The sequence below is a fragment of the Oryzias latipes genome, chromosome 4 (genome assembly GCF_002234675.1).
Source record: "Oryzias latipes chromosome 4, ASM223467v1".
NCBI lineage: Eukaryota > Metazoa > Chordata > Actinopteri > Beloniformes > Adrianichthyidae > Oryzias > Oryzias latipes.
The window spans coordinates 20721530-20737611 of record NC_019862.2 but is presented as its reverse complement, the minus strand read 5'-3'; the positions used below and the strand labels follow the sequence as shown (position 1 = coordinate 20737611).

Genomic DNA, 16082 nt, shown 5'->3' with positions numbered 1-16082 from the left:
TTACGTCATCGAGAAAAACCCCCCCAAACAAACCAAGAGTCTGATTTGTTTCAGACCTGATTCATAAAAACTGAACTGCATGAACTATAATCTTAAAGACTGAGCCAATGTTTGCCTGGTGAATTTGTCTGAGCTTCATATGATTGTGCACAACATTGTTAGTTATCTATTTTTCAACCAGAAGAGTTTTTTTAAAGTAAATGGACAACAACAGGTGAGGATTTTTCTGATGTCTCAACAGTACAGCTTCTCAGTGGGCACCAGAACGAGTCACACGGCTATTTCATCTCCCAGACAGTCAGGAGCTCCCTGCCTGTTGAGAACATTAAGCAGCCTGATTGTTTCTTCATCTGTTCCCCAACCAAAAATATCCAACTCATTGTCCTCCTCGTCCTCCCCTTCATCTTCATCCTCCTGGTCATCGCTGTCGTCTGTGTTCGACTCACACTCAGAGGCGATACCCGACTCGCGAAACCTGGCAAAGTCCAGGGAGCTTAAAGATTTTACTTCGCAGGAAAACAGGTTATCTGAAGCCTCAGATGAGTCCTGGTCTCTTCTCTCGGACCTGTTAACCTTGAGCGGTGGGGGAGGTGAGGGGAGCCGAGGAGGTGGAGGCCCCGGAGGCCCTGGGAGGAAACGGAAACGCTCCAGTTTGAGTAAACACTGGTCCCTACCTAGTGGGCTTCCCAGAGTTCCATTGGAAGAAGAGAAGGGGTTGGTGGTCCCGTCGTTGGGGCTAATCGCCTGCAGATTGATGGCAGAAACCTCTGGTTTAGGTGTGGTCGGCTCACAGATCACTGGAGGGACCGTGGACCGGAACGTGATTTCTAACAAACTGTCCTGTGAACCCACTGGAAAGAGAAATTGAAATCACAAGATGAATGAGCAGATAAAAGAAGATGAGACATAAAGAAACACAACATATTTCACATCACACCCAAGAGTGCTCTGTTTTGAAATTCCTCTACCACCACTTGGGCTGGCAGAAGAATAATGTTTGTGATCCATCTGTGATCTATGCGAAAAAGAGGAAATATAAATACCAAAGGAGTAAACAGCTTTGTTCCACATAAATCAGTGTGGTGTCAAATATGGCATCCAAACAGAAAACACGTTTCAAAGTCTTTCATCATCAGGTTTTGCATCACTCTTTGTAGGCACACTGCATAGACTTGGATGTGGAAAAGGTTTTAGTGTCAAATGGAAAACAAAACAATTTCCTCGTTTATGGAGGATAAAAGGTTCAGTTCCTTCATATTTATGAAGAAAATTGGTGGATGAGAGATGGTGTTTGATGATATTTGGGAACATTTAGATGAATGAAAATGGATATAATGAAAGCCATGGCAAAGCCTGCGAGTCGTTCAGGATTACACGCTGAAAATGTGATAGTCAGTTATGCTACCAACTTAACCCTTTGATACCGGGATTGTCCCCAGCTGTAACTCTTCCAGTGTTTGCCCTATTAACGAAATTACAAAAAGTTCTGAAAGCTAGTTTTGCATGTCAGTGGAAAGCAGTTCTCCTCAGCTTTTAGAATCTGCTGGAGTTATGTTAGTTGCACAAACGGTCAAAGAGTTACAGTAATGTCAAGAGCGTTAGCAGCTGAGAAGCAGCTCTGGTGTTAAAGGCTTCAAACCTTTTTTTGGTCAGTCGCAGATTCAAAGTTTAGGATTTCCCCCGTAGTTTTGCTCCTTTACGGCTTTTTCCCCCATTTAAATGTGTTTTTAACAAATAAAAGTGCATGTCATTGTTGTTTGTGTGACCATTTTTACATAAAAAGGGATTTTATTTTGTGCTTTAATTCTTGTCGGAAAATAGTTTTTTTTTTATTCTGTGCAGTTACTGGTGAAAAAAAAAGATCAATTTCAGGATAGATCTGAAAAAAAAGGAGAATAATCCAAATGATCTGATAACTTTCCTCAAGCAGTGGTGTGCCCTTCAAAACGTTTTGAATATGCCAATAAAAGTTTTGTTCCCGCTGATATCAGCTGCATATGTAAAAGACCAAAGACGGATATGAGAAAAGATTTCTCTGCACTGTATTTATGAAATGTGTGCTGATAAGATTACAAAAAAAAACTCTTTTTGCCACTGGGTGACATTTGGAGGGCGGGCTGGGCTGTGATGCTGATGAGCAAACTATCTGTATGCACAACCAAAGAGCATGGAGATGAAAAGGGTATAAGGGCATCAGTGACAGAGGAGCAGCACCCAGAACTGTGTGGAATCTGAGAAAAATGGGGGCCCACTCTGAAAATCCTCTCTTAGAGGTACTCAGCAGTGGGGGTTTCCGTTAGGTGTATAAATGTGGCTCACTCACTTTACTGTCTGTGTGACTCAATACAGTCTCCTCTCCTCGGAGCACTGATCAGATTGTTGGGATTGACCTTTGCGTAGAAGCTAAATGAAAACCTCCATTTTGATAACAAAACAGACTCGGTTTTCTTTTTCTAGTCACTGACAGTAATCATCAATGAGTTCTTTTTTCAAAGCATTAAAAGATTTGGTGCACACAGTGGAGTTTATGTAGGAGTTTAAGGCAGTACTAACTTTTTAAATCTGTTTTCATTTCCTCTGATGCTTTGTCAAAGCAAAAAAGAATAACACTGAGGTGTTCAAATTCTGTTATTGTTATTAAACTTACTTAAGTTTGGTCCAGAGATTTTAGTCTCCAGCTCCTGGATCTGTTTAACCAACAGGGAGATGTGCTGCAGCAGATCTCTGTTCTGCAGCAGCAGCTGGTGGACTCGAGCCTGGGCCTCCAGCCGAGCCGTAGCCTCCACACTCAGCTGGTCCTTCAAGAGATGGACCTGCTCCAATGGAAGGGATTAAAAAGAGAGAGGGGGAAACAGTGTTAAAGAAACAGAGCTTGCTGTTGAATAAAGCTGAGCCAAAAATAATTTTTATTAACTTTTCTCTTGAAATTACATAGCTCCAAGATTTTTTGGAGATACAAGTCAGTCCATGAAAGGTCATGTGGATAAATCCATGCTTTCTGATGCTTCTGCAGCAAAGGACAGGCAGTGGGTGAAGTTGGCATCATCCTCAAATATGAAACTTTCAGAAGCTGCCTCAGTGAATTCAGCACATTTATTTTGTTGTTGAAGGATCCCAGGAGTCATTCTGCCAGAGAAGGCTTCTTATCTCAAAAGTCATCCAATGACAAAGTGGTTGTGTTGGAGTTACAAGACAAAATCTAAAAACTATAAATGAAGAATCAAACAACTTTAACTGAGCTACAACCCATGACTGTACAAGGGTTGGAAAATGTGTCATCAAATTGTCAATTCACCACATTGGATCTATATGAAATCCTTTTTTTTCTTTTGTAGTTATTGCTGTCATTGTATTTGATAAAACCGACCCTGACCTTTCTGAAACATGAGTAAATAACTGCTACAAATGAAATTAACAGTTATTTATACATTTTCATGTTAGCGTTGACTCACTCCAGTTGGTAAACTGAGACGGTTTCAGTTATTATTGTTTTCAACTTTCAATATGTTTAAACATCATTTTTCCTGAGATGCAACTGAAAAGCATTTTGGACAGCTAAGGAACCAAACATCTGGGAGAAGAGTTGAACGAGGCTTTGGAACTAAGCTTTAGTCAATCCAGAAGAGGTTAGAAATTAGTGCTTGTGGTAGACCATTAGGAATTTTCCCACGATTGGAGAATTTTATTACTTAGCCACTTTAAGAAGGACATGAATACCTAAAGTAATTCCTCACTACCTTTTGAGAGCCACACTTAAAGGTGTCCTTCTTGGTGTCTCTTAGTGTTACTTTGAGAGTACAGAATATCACGCCCTTTGAAGCAAACTCATTAGATCCCTTTGAAACTAGAGAAAGAGCTGGGTACAGATGTCTGGGACCAAGTCAGTTTTGTTTCTTGTGGGTTGTCGGCACCCACAAGGACCTTTTCCCGGGTTCTACTCATAACTTTTAAAGACAGAATTCCCGAATGCAGCCAAGAGCTTAGGATGCAATCTGTTGCTGATCTTAAACGGCAGAAATAGGATGGATTCACGGTCTTTACTTTAGAAGTTTAGTTGGATTGAATTTTTTAACCCAGCTGAAGTGTTTCAAATTTACAATATAAAAAGTCAACACCCTCACAGACCATAAGCAACAGAGGCAATAGCTCTTTACTGTAATTACTTCAGTGTACTGGTGGCAGCTCTGCTCCTCATGCAATCTCACCGTCTGATGTGTTGTGCCAGATTAAAGCACAGACGCTACTTCAATGTAAAGCTCCATTGCTATATCTTCTTCACATTCTGAATAATTTATAGTGATAGCAGAGACAGCAGAGACCACATGCTCCCAAACACACTTCCTCAAACACAAATTTGGATCTTTTTGGAGCATTACCTCCCAACTGTGATTTTAATATGAAGAATAAGTCCAATGTTTGCTGACCCACTTCAAACCTCCTCTGTAATGGTTTAAAGAGACTTGTTGAGGGAAAGAAGGTCTCCCTTTATCAATTTTGTGAGTCTGTATAGTTTGATTAAACTTTACCTTGGAGTTAGATCATAGATCAGCAAAGCCTGATGTGTCAGCAGAATAAGAGGCCCAGATGTCAAGTTAAATCCTCCCCCTAAAGTACAAAGCTGTACTGAACATATTTGAAAGCACACACACTACAATCAGCATGAACCCTTTATGGCTAAAAACCTTTTACATACCACTATGAGCATTAAAAACAGCTTCAATGTGTATGCCCACTACATCCCAGTGGCATTGTGAATGGCTGTTAAGTGCAGAGGTTTATTTTCAGAGCACAGTGAGTCACAGGGTCTCATATGGAGGTGCAAGTCCTTCAGACTTGTAATGAATCCCTGGGCTCTCATTTCGGCTCGATGAGGCAGGACAGAGGCGGTTGCCGTGGCAGCACGAGGACGCTTTATTTTCCACGTCTACAGTGACAAGTATTAAACTATTACTGAACCAAAACTACAAAACAAAGCAGTATTGGAAGAGGACAACACAGCAAGGACACTTCTAAAAAACACAACTATAATAAAGGCCTCTGTAGAGGAGTTAGTGTTGTCTGCTAAATGTAAGAACTACTCGTGTCTTGTGATGTACATTTTCAATTTGTACAGTCATTTAATACTTACATAGGAGATTGTTCTTGACAACTATTTTTAACATTTAGAAAGTGTCTATAAAGTCAAACTATTGCAGCTGCTGCCACTTTTTTAAGACCTTTATTTAACTGGAACAGTCAACCTAATTCTGGCTTTTAATGACGACATGGACCTACAAAGTGTGTCTTTTTTGGACAGCACACAATGACACTTAAAATCGAAACCAAAAGCAGTTGATCATACAGTCAAAATTGGTTTAGAAGATGAATGAATTAATGAATGTTATACCATGGTCCGGGTGAATACTCGATTCTGATTGGCTGCTGGGTGTGCGTTAAAAAGTGCAGTTACCTATCTCAAATCTTCTGTATCACTGCGCCGGCTTCTTTAAAGCCCCCTTTAGCTTTATCATCTGGACAAAAACAACCGATAAGAGGTGAACCTTCTCTCTGAACTGATGCTTTATTCAATCCATCGGGACGATCAGCATATACATATATCGCTTTATATCGCCGAATCCTGACAGCAGCAGTAGTGCGGCGCCTCGTCACGTTACCATAACAAGGCGCCGCACCACGTAACAAATAGTACGCTTTCGCGGTACGCTTTTCATGAAAAAAGCGAAAATCGAAAAAAAAAAACCAGCGTTAAGGACTAAAAACTGGTTAATATTTATTTATTTTGTTAATGACCATGGTATAAGCGGGTTAATGGCCTTCGAAGTGTGCATTATCACTTTTTAATGTAATTCGCGGAAGCAACCTCAGGCTTCCACGGCGTGCGTCAAAAAGTGATAATGACACTTAGTCGGCCTTTAACCCTTACTTATAAATCTCAGATCCTACAGAGGCAGGTCATGTGGTTCAACATCTGAACAAAATAGTTTCTGGCTCAGTTGACGCCTTTTCTCACCACGTGTCTAAGCCCATTGCAAGACACTGAACCCCACATTGCTCCTGGAGGTTACAGGATGGCATATACGCATACGTGTGAGAATATGTGTGTGCCTAGGATTGGGCCTTAATCAAAGAAGAAAAGCACTATGTAAGTATACAGCCTTTTACCATCACCATTTTTACTGCCTCCACATATTTGTAAAGGTTTTTGAACTAAGTGTTTAAAGGTTAAATAAGAATTTGAACATTCAATCCTCATTTTGTTACTGATATTTTTAAACAACTTCTGTCTTACACACATATTTATGTGTGTTAAGCTCGACTTTAATATCAAAATGAACGTTTAAACATCAATTAAAGGTTTCTGAATGAAGAAAAACTAGCATTAAAGGCCATTTTCAGAGCAGTTACTCGGTTCAACCACTTCAGCTTAGAGCATCGCAGGGAGAATCATAATAAGAATATAAAAAGGCAGCCTTACGGAGGAACCTTTTATCCTGTACAAACTGGGAGATAATGCCATTTAAATGAAACAAGTGGCTGCTCACTTAATGTTGAGAAATCAGCGACTCAGATATTGAAAGGGGATTATGGCCAGTTGTGCGCTGTCAAGCTGACGATACGCTCTTCGCATAGAATTATCGCCAGTGCACTGCCAACCCACGACAAATTCCTTTGATCTGGAGAAATTTGAAGCCAGTCCAATGATGTTTCGCCTCTGTTTTGGTCTCATTTTCTGAGCCAAACGCTGATAAGGAAAATATTAAGTTGATGGTGCAATAACACGGGAATGACTGGAAATATATGTTGATAAATGGAGTCAGAGAAATGTAGAGAGGACAGGCTGCAGTGGTGCAGAAAGAACATGAGAATATATGGAAAGAGCATCATCATGGAAGGATTAGTGCACTACTAATGGAAGCTGCATTTAATAATGGCATTCCTATTCATCTTTAGAGGAAGAAGACAACACAAATCTAATTGAAAGACAGCAAGCAGACGATCACTAAATACAGTTCAAAAGTGCTTTCAGCAAAAATCAGTTTTGAGCTAATGACATGAGGCATTAAAGACCAATCTTTGGTGTATCACACATGCCAAAAATATCAAACAATAAAAAAAGAAAAAGAGGTTAATTACTTAAAAAGGAAGTTGGGGGGAAAAAGTTAGATTCTTTCAGATTGATGTCTAGGATATTTGTGATTAACCTTAAGCTTGACATAAATAGCATATTACTGAGTTTATTATTAAGTTCCACAGAATTAAAGACTGCACTGGCATCAGAGCTCCAACCTGGCTGCAGACAGTCAAAAGTGAGAGGAAAATAAATTAAAGGCTCCTGCACTTGACAAGAATGTTTGCAATCTGCTACCGAAGCAGCGGAGCGCAGACATTTAGATCTATCTAGATAACAAGGTTTACACGATTATCAGGAATCCCATTATTACAGAGAGCTAAAAGCCAAAACTCAAAATAAATAAATTAAAAAAAAGAATATTAAAAAAAAGCCTGGGTTGGTGTATTCATCAGGAAAATGAAGGTGACAGTGAGCCAAATGGATATTCTGGCTGTCTACACTGTCATCAGGTGGAATGATCTTTGTTAAGCAGGTCAAAGACAGACAAAATTAATGAGCTACATTTACCACACTCTGTGGGTGTAAAAAGATGGGGGAAGGTTTTTGGAGCTTTGTGCCAATACAAGGCTTTTTCAGGGCGATTTACAAATTGAATCTATGTCCAAAAATGCTTTTTACCATGAAACATGACATCATCCACAAAAAGTACACTGCAAGCTGTGTTTGTCAAATGGCTATCTAAATTGTCTAAATTACTTAACATTCTACATTTCTGCAAACATGCAGAAGAGGAACAGAATTAAAGTTAAACCGGTAAACATGTTCCTCCTGGTGTAATCGTTCATTTAAGCCTCTCAGACTAAGTGGGCCACTCCACCTTTCAGAACAAAAACAAAACAAAATTTTCTTTATGTTCATCTCCTTTTTCAAATTATAGGCGCCAATTGGTCAACACACAGCAAAAGTATCAATGAGCAAACAAAGGTTTCATCATGGTGAAGGAGAGCTAAAGACCCTCCCTCCTGCAGTAGACAGTTCATCTATTTTTAATTTTTATATCCAGTGTGATTAAGTGCTGAATATTGTTGGAACATAGCCATTTGTCTCCATTCACTCTGAACTCTGCCCAAGATCTGTATGGGTTTAACAACAACTTATCTGTTTGTTTTCCAAGTGTAGGTATGCTATCACATTCAGTGTAAACAGAGGGTGAAAGACACAGTGAAAGTAATCTCTTCACTACTTGTAATTTTCTCCACATTATACAGGCACCAACGGTGGTCTTGATGTGCAACACAGCTGTGAGGATTAGCAAACAAGCATTCAAATGTCATGAATATAGAGGAAATTAAGTCTGCAATGATTCTGTAATAAAAAAAAATTACCATATTTATAATAAGTTCTATCATAGAAGCATTAACCTAGTAAAATCCATCAGACTCTGCCCTCCTGCATAGAGAGGAAGATACTTACAAAAAACTTTTTCGATTCATCAAAACACTCAGGAAGTATAATTATGCTGGGATAGACAACTGAGCTGTTTTTATGTTCCCAAAGAATCTTTATTCTAGGCGACAGTGCATGCAGTTTATTTTTCACCGAGAGACGAAAGCGAATGATATAGTTTTGTCTGGTCACTAAACAGAGAGCCACTTTGATAACAAAACTCAAAGTAAAGGTGGAGTGTGCTTTACCTAGCCGCTATAGTCTGCACATTTCATATGTATTTTTGAGGCAATGTAAACATTTAAAGCCTTAGTCCCAACCACCCTCACGGGTGGATATGGTCTGGCTGCGAAGGAAAAATGGTGAAAACCTATATGGGGATTGCAGTTATCGCACAGAAAATATCAAGGTCGTAGAACACTTGATAAACCCATTGAGTGAAAATGTTCATGCACAATGGGCATGCTGCGGGCGTCAGGTTGTCCCCAACACTAGATTAAGGGTAAGTTAGGGTACAGCAGATGAGCCACAGGATTGTTGGATGGATCTTTAATTTTTTTCAATTTCCCCCAATATCGTGTGCATTCTACTTGTGGTCCGGCCTGACTGTTAGAATATAGGAAATTATACAATCAGAACTTAGTGATTTTATGCATCACTGGCACACCCTATGAGTGTGGCACTTGTGCGCAATCAGTAAGGGGCCAGTACGAGCACCTTAATTTACAATACCCTTACAGACACTTAACATAACACCTGTATGACAATTCCATTCGTATGATGTCCCTTAAAGTAGCCTCAAGGGAACTGCAAGACACACCTGCGCTCCCCTTAAGATGCGACTGTTCCGGTCTATGACTCCACAGGGCCGGACAACCCAAAAGCCTGTAGAACCCAAATCCTCTTTATGCAATACATGTGCTTTGCTTTACTGTTATAAATATACTTTGGGCAGACTTCAAATGAATCAAAAAAGATGTAGCCTTACTGTAGTTTGAGCCCCAAAAACTAGTCATTTTAGAAAAGGGAACCAAAGCAATCAGTGAGCAACATATACATGGTTTCTCAAAGAACGAAAAAAGTTAATGATGGTGTAAAGAAACTTAAAAAAAAAGATATCTTTCCAACAGCATGCTCAAGGTGCAGTATGTGGGATGTTGTGTATAAATATGGTGCAAAAACGAGCCAGGAAAGAAAACCTACAGAGCCTTTGAATATCCACGGCTCATAGAATCACAATAAAAAGCAGCAGTCCTAATATCAATTTAATTCTACACAATTACAAACAGAGTTATGACTTATAGAAGACGTTACTGTTATGGTGATAGCAGGAATTAAGGAGACTGTAATAATATGCTGTATCTATAAACCTTTTTAAAGAAGTGAAGTTTCTGCTTCAAAACTTTAAAAGGAAAATCAATTAAAGAGCTGTGGAGCCAAGATTGCTTCAGTTAGTTTGATATAATAAAGTTTCTGAGCACATTGACTCAAGGGCAAACATGAAAGGCACTCGATCTTTAATGTCTAGATATCAAGTGTGAAGAATCTTCTTCCTGATTTCTGTTCTTTAAAGTGAAAGGGTGACATTTGCGTAGGTTTGGTGTTGCCGATATGACAAAAACATACACAGCTTGTTTTCTCAGAGTTTTTGTAACACTTCAGAGTAGCAGTCCACTATTGGCTTAAGAGACTAAAACATAATCTATCACAGTAATGACTCAAACAAACTGAAACAATAAAATCACATATATGAGCAGCATTTTAACATAACTAGGTTAGTCACTAGTGTCAATACGTTGCAACAAGCCCTGAAAAGAAATAACAACACTGTTTTAATTGCTTGGCTGTAACTCCCCATAAAAGAGATACTTTAATATCAAAAAATCCGTTGAGTTAACATACTAAAAGGCTGAACTCCTTAAGAAACATTTTTCTGTTACATACCTGCAGTACCAGGATAAAGTGTACACCACTATGAAACCAGATATAAAGAAACTTCAAGTCTAGACAAAGTTTCAGAGAAACCCCTGTAATCATCCATAATCTAAGTGTCATTGACACCTAAATGTGTTCAACTGTAACTTTCAGCTTTTCTCTTTAAAGGTCATCCCAAGAATTCTACTGACTTTGTTGTTTATGTCTCCTACGCCCACACCTTGTGTGTTTCTCTAACAACATCAATAAATCTTGTCTTAGGACTTCCCTCTCACCTCTAACTTGGCAGTTTTGTGTTTAGCATCCTTGTACCAATGTGTCCATTCTCCCTCTGTCACACACATTAAACTATCTCAATGTGGCTTCTTATTGCAAAAGGTTTGGCCTCCAAAGCATCCAACCTGAGCTGTTTCCCTGATGTGGTCACGATTTGTTCTGGTAGAACCAAAGCAGCCCTTCAGCTCGGTTTTAATGTGTTTCTTTCAGTTTCACTATCTCAACACAATCCAAGGTACTTTAGATCATTTTATCAATATACGCTACATTTTCCATTTGACTCCTGCTGATTACTCCTTCAGATAAAGTGATAACACTCACATTTTTAAAGCCACATTCACTGTTGATCATTTAGCAGATAAATTTACCGACTAAAAAGGAAGGACACGGGGATTTTAAGGTATCTGTTTTTATTGCGATACATTAGGTTAATGATCTTTGAAGTTTTAAAAGTTGGGAACTTATAAAGACAAAAAAGAAAAAAGTATCTTCCTTCATAATGTTTCATGCTTGATTATGTATTTCAGTATATATTTTAAAAAACATGCAAGTATTTTAAGGCTACGTCAAAGTTTCCTATGGATCAAGTAGTTGACGACCACAATGGGCTGAAAAAATAAATTTACCGTAACCGTTTCCAATGTTTTCTAAATTTGTTTTTCTTTTTTGAAGCTGCAGAACAAAGCTGCAACACTGGTTTTTTTTAAAATGGTAAATGGTGTATACTTGTATAGCGCTTTTCTACCTTCCCTGAAGGCCCAAGGCACTTTACAGTCACAGTCCCATTTGTCCATTCAGAGACAAATTTACACTAATGCCAACTTTCCACCAGAGGCAAGGTAGGGTACAGTGTCTTAACCAAGGACACTTTGACATGTCGGCAAGGTGGGAATCAAACCTGCACTCTTTCGATCAGAGGTCGACCGCCCTGCCGCTGCCCCATGGTTTTAACCCTTGTGCTATCCTATGACCCAACCCTTATAATCAACGTGTTCTCCCTACCACGACAAAGGTGGATAAAAGTGAAGAGGATTTATGTAATCCATGGACACCAGTGAGGTTCACAAATCATTGAAGAAAAAAGGTTCAGCACACTGTCTAGTGGGTCTAGATGACCCCACTCCCAATGTTAAAGTGCCTAGGATAGCACAAGGGTTAATAACAGCCACTCTATGTGACCATGGCCAAATTAACCATTTGCACATTTGGGCAATAGCTCAGTGAAACAAGACTTGCTAGGACCCTGGAACCTAAAACCAAGTTTTATTTTCATCACTTCACTCCATGCTGCTTTTCCTAAATAGACATGGTGCAGTTGCAGTGTGTTGCATCTGTCATTCTTAACAGAGCTCATTCTAATCAATGACACTTAGTGGTTACTGTAAACACCGAATGGGTTTTACTGCAACGTTAGAGTAGTTAGTCTAGTGTTACAGGTAAAAGCAAAAACCTTACCCACTTCAAGGTAAATGGCAGGTGAGGTACATCATGGGAGAAGGGGTTTTTAGTCTAGTATTTTGTTTGAGAAGCTGTTAAAAAGAATTTGATATGTATTTTTCCTCTTTGTTGGAGCCTTGGTTTTGTATTAATGTCATTTATTTTCTTGTGCTTGTTGTATTTTCTGTATGACATTTCTGTTTACGTCCAATTTTTTCAAGTTTCATTGGAGCTTTCAATCAGTTAATGAAAATGCCTTTTGATCTTTTCCTTTGGCATATAGAAGGGCCGTGAAAAATAATATCCAGTGCTCAGAAAAGTCCTTACCATTGTTTTTGCACTATTTTGAGATCACTGGTCTCTTTTCCCCCTTGATTTTTGCTGCTGTGCAAAAAGCCAAAGACCAACAGCGAACTCACTGGAGAGGAACCTCATTCAGAGGCTGTGTGGAAGTAAACTGTTCTGACAAGTTAAGATCATTTGCTAAATGGCAAGAGAGTAAGGTCAAACACAAGCAGAGAGCGCTCTGGTTTGAGACATTAAGCAGGAGGTGAAATATTCTCTTTCATTTGCCAAAGTCCTGACTCATTAAAAGAGACGTAAACCTGCTTCTCGGCCAGTAAGCAGCGACCTCTGACTTCCTTGAGGCATAATGAATGTTGCTTATGTTTGGGCACGCTCAATCTGAACCTGACTGTTGTCTATTTAGCATAATTTAGGGTTGAAAAGACATCTTAACGTGTTGTAAACAGGAACTCTGAATCCTCAGGAAGACACAACACATCAGTTTTGTGGAGTTGTGAAGCAGCGGATCCTATACTCAAGGCCTTTTGTGCGCAGCTTGACAAACTGCTTGAATAAAAGTGTGTGTGTGTGTGTGAGAGTTAATGCAGCTTAAAAGATGAAAGCCCTTGTGTTTTCCCTCTACAGTTATATTCCAGCTGGGCAATTTATATCTTCTGCTGAGAGCACTTCATAGTTTCATTTCCTTTTCAAATCCTAACCTTCCCTTTAAGAGTATCTTGACAACATCTCTTATCATGAACTGATTACATGTTCCTCGGCCATAATGAGCTTAAGGTGTCAGAAAAACCTGCTATGAACAACTGAGCTGCTGTCATTTCTGCAAAGTTTAATCGAGCAACTATTCCCAAGGCAACATAGCATGTAAAAGCTTTAAGCTTTCAAAATGCTACAAAACACTCAAATCAGGTATGAAGTGGTATTATCAAGTACATTAAAGAGGAAAAACTCATATTTCAACAGTGATCATTGGCAAAAAAAAAACAGCCGGCTGGTAGTTAGAATTTAACCTTAGGCCAAATCTTTGTGGTGCCAAAAGTGTGCTCGTGTAAACCCACCTGGGCTACAGCCACTTGAGTCTGCTGCTGCTGCTGCTGGAGCTCCTGCTGCAGGAGCTGGATTTGGTGGTGGACAGATAAGGGGACACCTGGGGAGAGGGTGCCCGACGCCGGGAGCAGCATCCTGGGGCTGTTCAGCAGCAAAGACGGCTCTTCTGATACCTGCTGCATGAGAGAAAGATGGAGTTTAATGTTGTGGTTCAAAATGTGCAGCATTTGCTAAGAAAATATGTAGATTTCCACAAATCCCTCAACATAAACAGCTAAAGAATCAGACAGAAAAAGGGAAAAAGAAAAAACAAACTAATGAATGATTCAACAAGATGAGCAGTGGGATCCAAAAATATCTCAGAGACGAGTCAATCATCAAAACAATAATCTGAATTTGAAATGAAATGTGGAACTGTAGATTATTAACACATGTGGGAAAAGACAGTGTAGAACAGAGGACAACTTTTGCATCAGCAGGAGCAAGCATTAAATACCCACTCTGATCATCTTTTGAGTTCTCTAAAAAATTCCCAGTGGTCTTTTAATTATAATTCTGCTGTGGTGCCAAAATAAATAATAAAAAAACAGTTGTTTACTAGGACTTAGTTTCTGCTGAGCAGCTAAGTGGGCGGAACCGTTGCTCTGGAGCAACCCCACCCCCTCTTCCCATTGCTTAGAGTTCAGATTAGGGAGCTTGTGGCCTGGCTATCTTATTTTCGAAGACACAAATCTTTTTCAAACGATTTGAATAAAAAAAATACTCTGAAATGCAATTCAATCTTAATTTTCTTTAAATACAAACTCCATAATGAGAAAAATGCCATAAGAACATGTTAAAAACACCAAAAACTAAATTTTCAGAGGACTCAGCCCTCTACATCTAATTCTCTCCACATGCAATACCAGAGCTGAGCTCAAGCTAAACAAAGTCATGCTTTGCTTCTTGCTCTATTGCTACAGGGAAAAAGAAATAACAAACACATCGACTAAAACACAAAATGGCACTCTGTGAAAGTACAGCAAAATGCATGGAGGGTCAAAAAGGTTAACAAGAACACAAAAAACCTCTTAGACCTACATTGAGACCTTTATAAAAAAGCAGGTACTTTCTTTTTTTACATGTTCAAAGCATCTTGTAAAACCCGCTGATGGGTCAGTGCATCAGTAAATGTGGACAACACTCTTGCATGTGCCCACTGTCACAGAAGTTTAATGGTTATCTGTTTATCAGTCATTCCAGACAAATTTTCTTTACAAAATTCTATACTATTTATTCAGAATATTTTCAACCTAACCTTTTAAACATTTCTCTCCATTAGGAGTCCCCAAAGATTCCCCAAAAGCCTTTTAATTCTCATAAGGCAGTGTCCTAAGAAGGTAACAAATACAAATGCTCCAAGCAAATAAACCAATAAAATAAACTATTTTAACAGCATCCTGATAATGTCCAGCACCCTGTGTTGTTTTATACAACATGAAGAAATCTGGTTCTCCATAGTAATTTAAGACTCTTCAAATGGGAGCAATAAAAGCTGAGAAAAGACGTTTGTTTACGAAAAACCAACACAGCTGTATTTTATTAGAACTTTGTACGAGTTCACCTGCTGACACAAGACGCAGATTGCTTTTCGATGATTTACTTTACGTCCTGACTCTTGGTTGCAGTGGGTGTTACCTCTGCTTTCCCTGTTCTTTTAATGAGGCTGATTTGTAGCCAAGTGTGAACACAGTGGTGTGTGTTGCAGACTGAATCCCAGCAGAATTATGACACAGGGAAAGGTGCTTTGCAGTGACTGAAGTTGCGGAGCAACAAGTCCACACCTGATTAAATTGAACAATACCGTACTCTGCCTTCAGGAACCTGCACAAAACCATATGACCATCTGTCTCTTCTCCGGCACCATCCGGAGACCCACACACAATGCTGAGAGCATGCACATGCACAGACAAACACACAGGCCCTGTCCAACTCTGCATGAGAGAAGTATGAAAGATGGCCTGTCAGAGAAGGCTGCTCTAGGTTAATAGAAGGAAGTCTTCTTGACTCAGTGATAGTTTAGCACAGTAGAAAAATCTATGTGAGTAAGCCACAGCTAACAAGCTAAAGCATAAAAATAAGGTTCCTGCTGTAATGACAGCTCTGACCTGTCAATTTGAGGAACGTTGGAAGTGTTGCATTCTTTTGGTCTGCCTGAGGTTCTACTAGTTTGGCTATGCCGACAGCATCAAAAGGGGGTTGAATGCTTACCACCCTGGCCCTACTCTGAAACTCTTTATGTCGTCTCTGCCCAGGCACGGCTAATATATACAAGAAGGAGTAATGGGTGATGTTTTTCTACTTTTGGCAAAGAAATGTCACAACTTGTGACAGTGTTCCCAATGTCTCGCTGGCCATTGAATCTCATTGGGAACACTTGAGTCATTTTGTGTTTGGCTTTGAGACTCCTCTGAAATCTAGATCCAAAAATGTTGATAAGTTCTTTTTATTAGCTTTTATATTTGAGTGTGGGATGAGCACACCAAACAATTTCTTTCGGGATACTTAAGATATCCCTCTCCATCTA

General features: G+C 39.4%; 1 protein-coding gene across 2 annotated transcripts in view; it reads right to left on the bottom strand.

Annotated features, from left to right (window-relative positions):
• LOC101163480 (carboxyl-terminal PDZ ligand of neuronal nitric oxide synthase protein) overlaps positions 1-16082 on the bottom strand; it is a 172713-nt gene that overhangs the window by 24433 nt on the left and 132198 nt on the right. For both annotated transcript variants that reach the window (XM_023954384.1, XM_023954385.1), the window contains exons 8-10: positions 13528-13692; positions 2648-2813; positions 675-851 (exon numbers count right to left, since the gene is read on the bottom strand). In XM_023954384.1, the coding sequence (XP_023810152.1) occupies positions 675-851; positions 2648-2813; positions 13528-13692 (508 nt within the window). The remainder of the gene's footprint in view (positions 1-674; positions 852-2647; positions 2814-13527; positions 13693-16082) is intronic.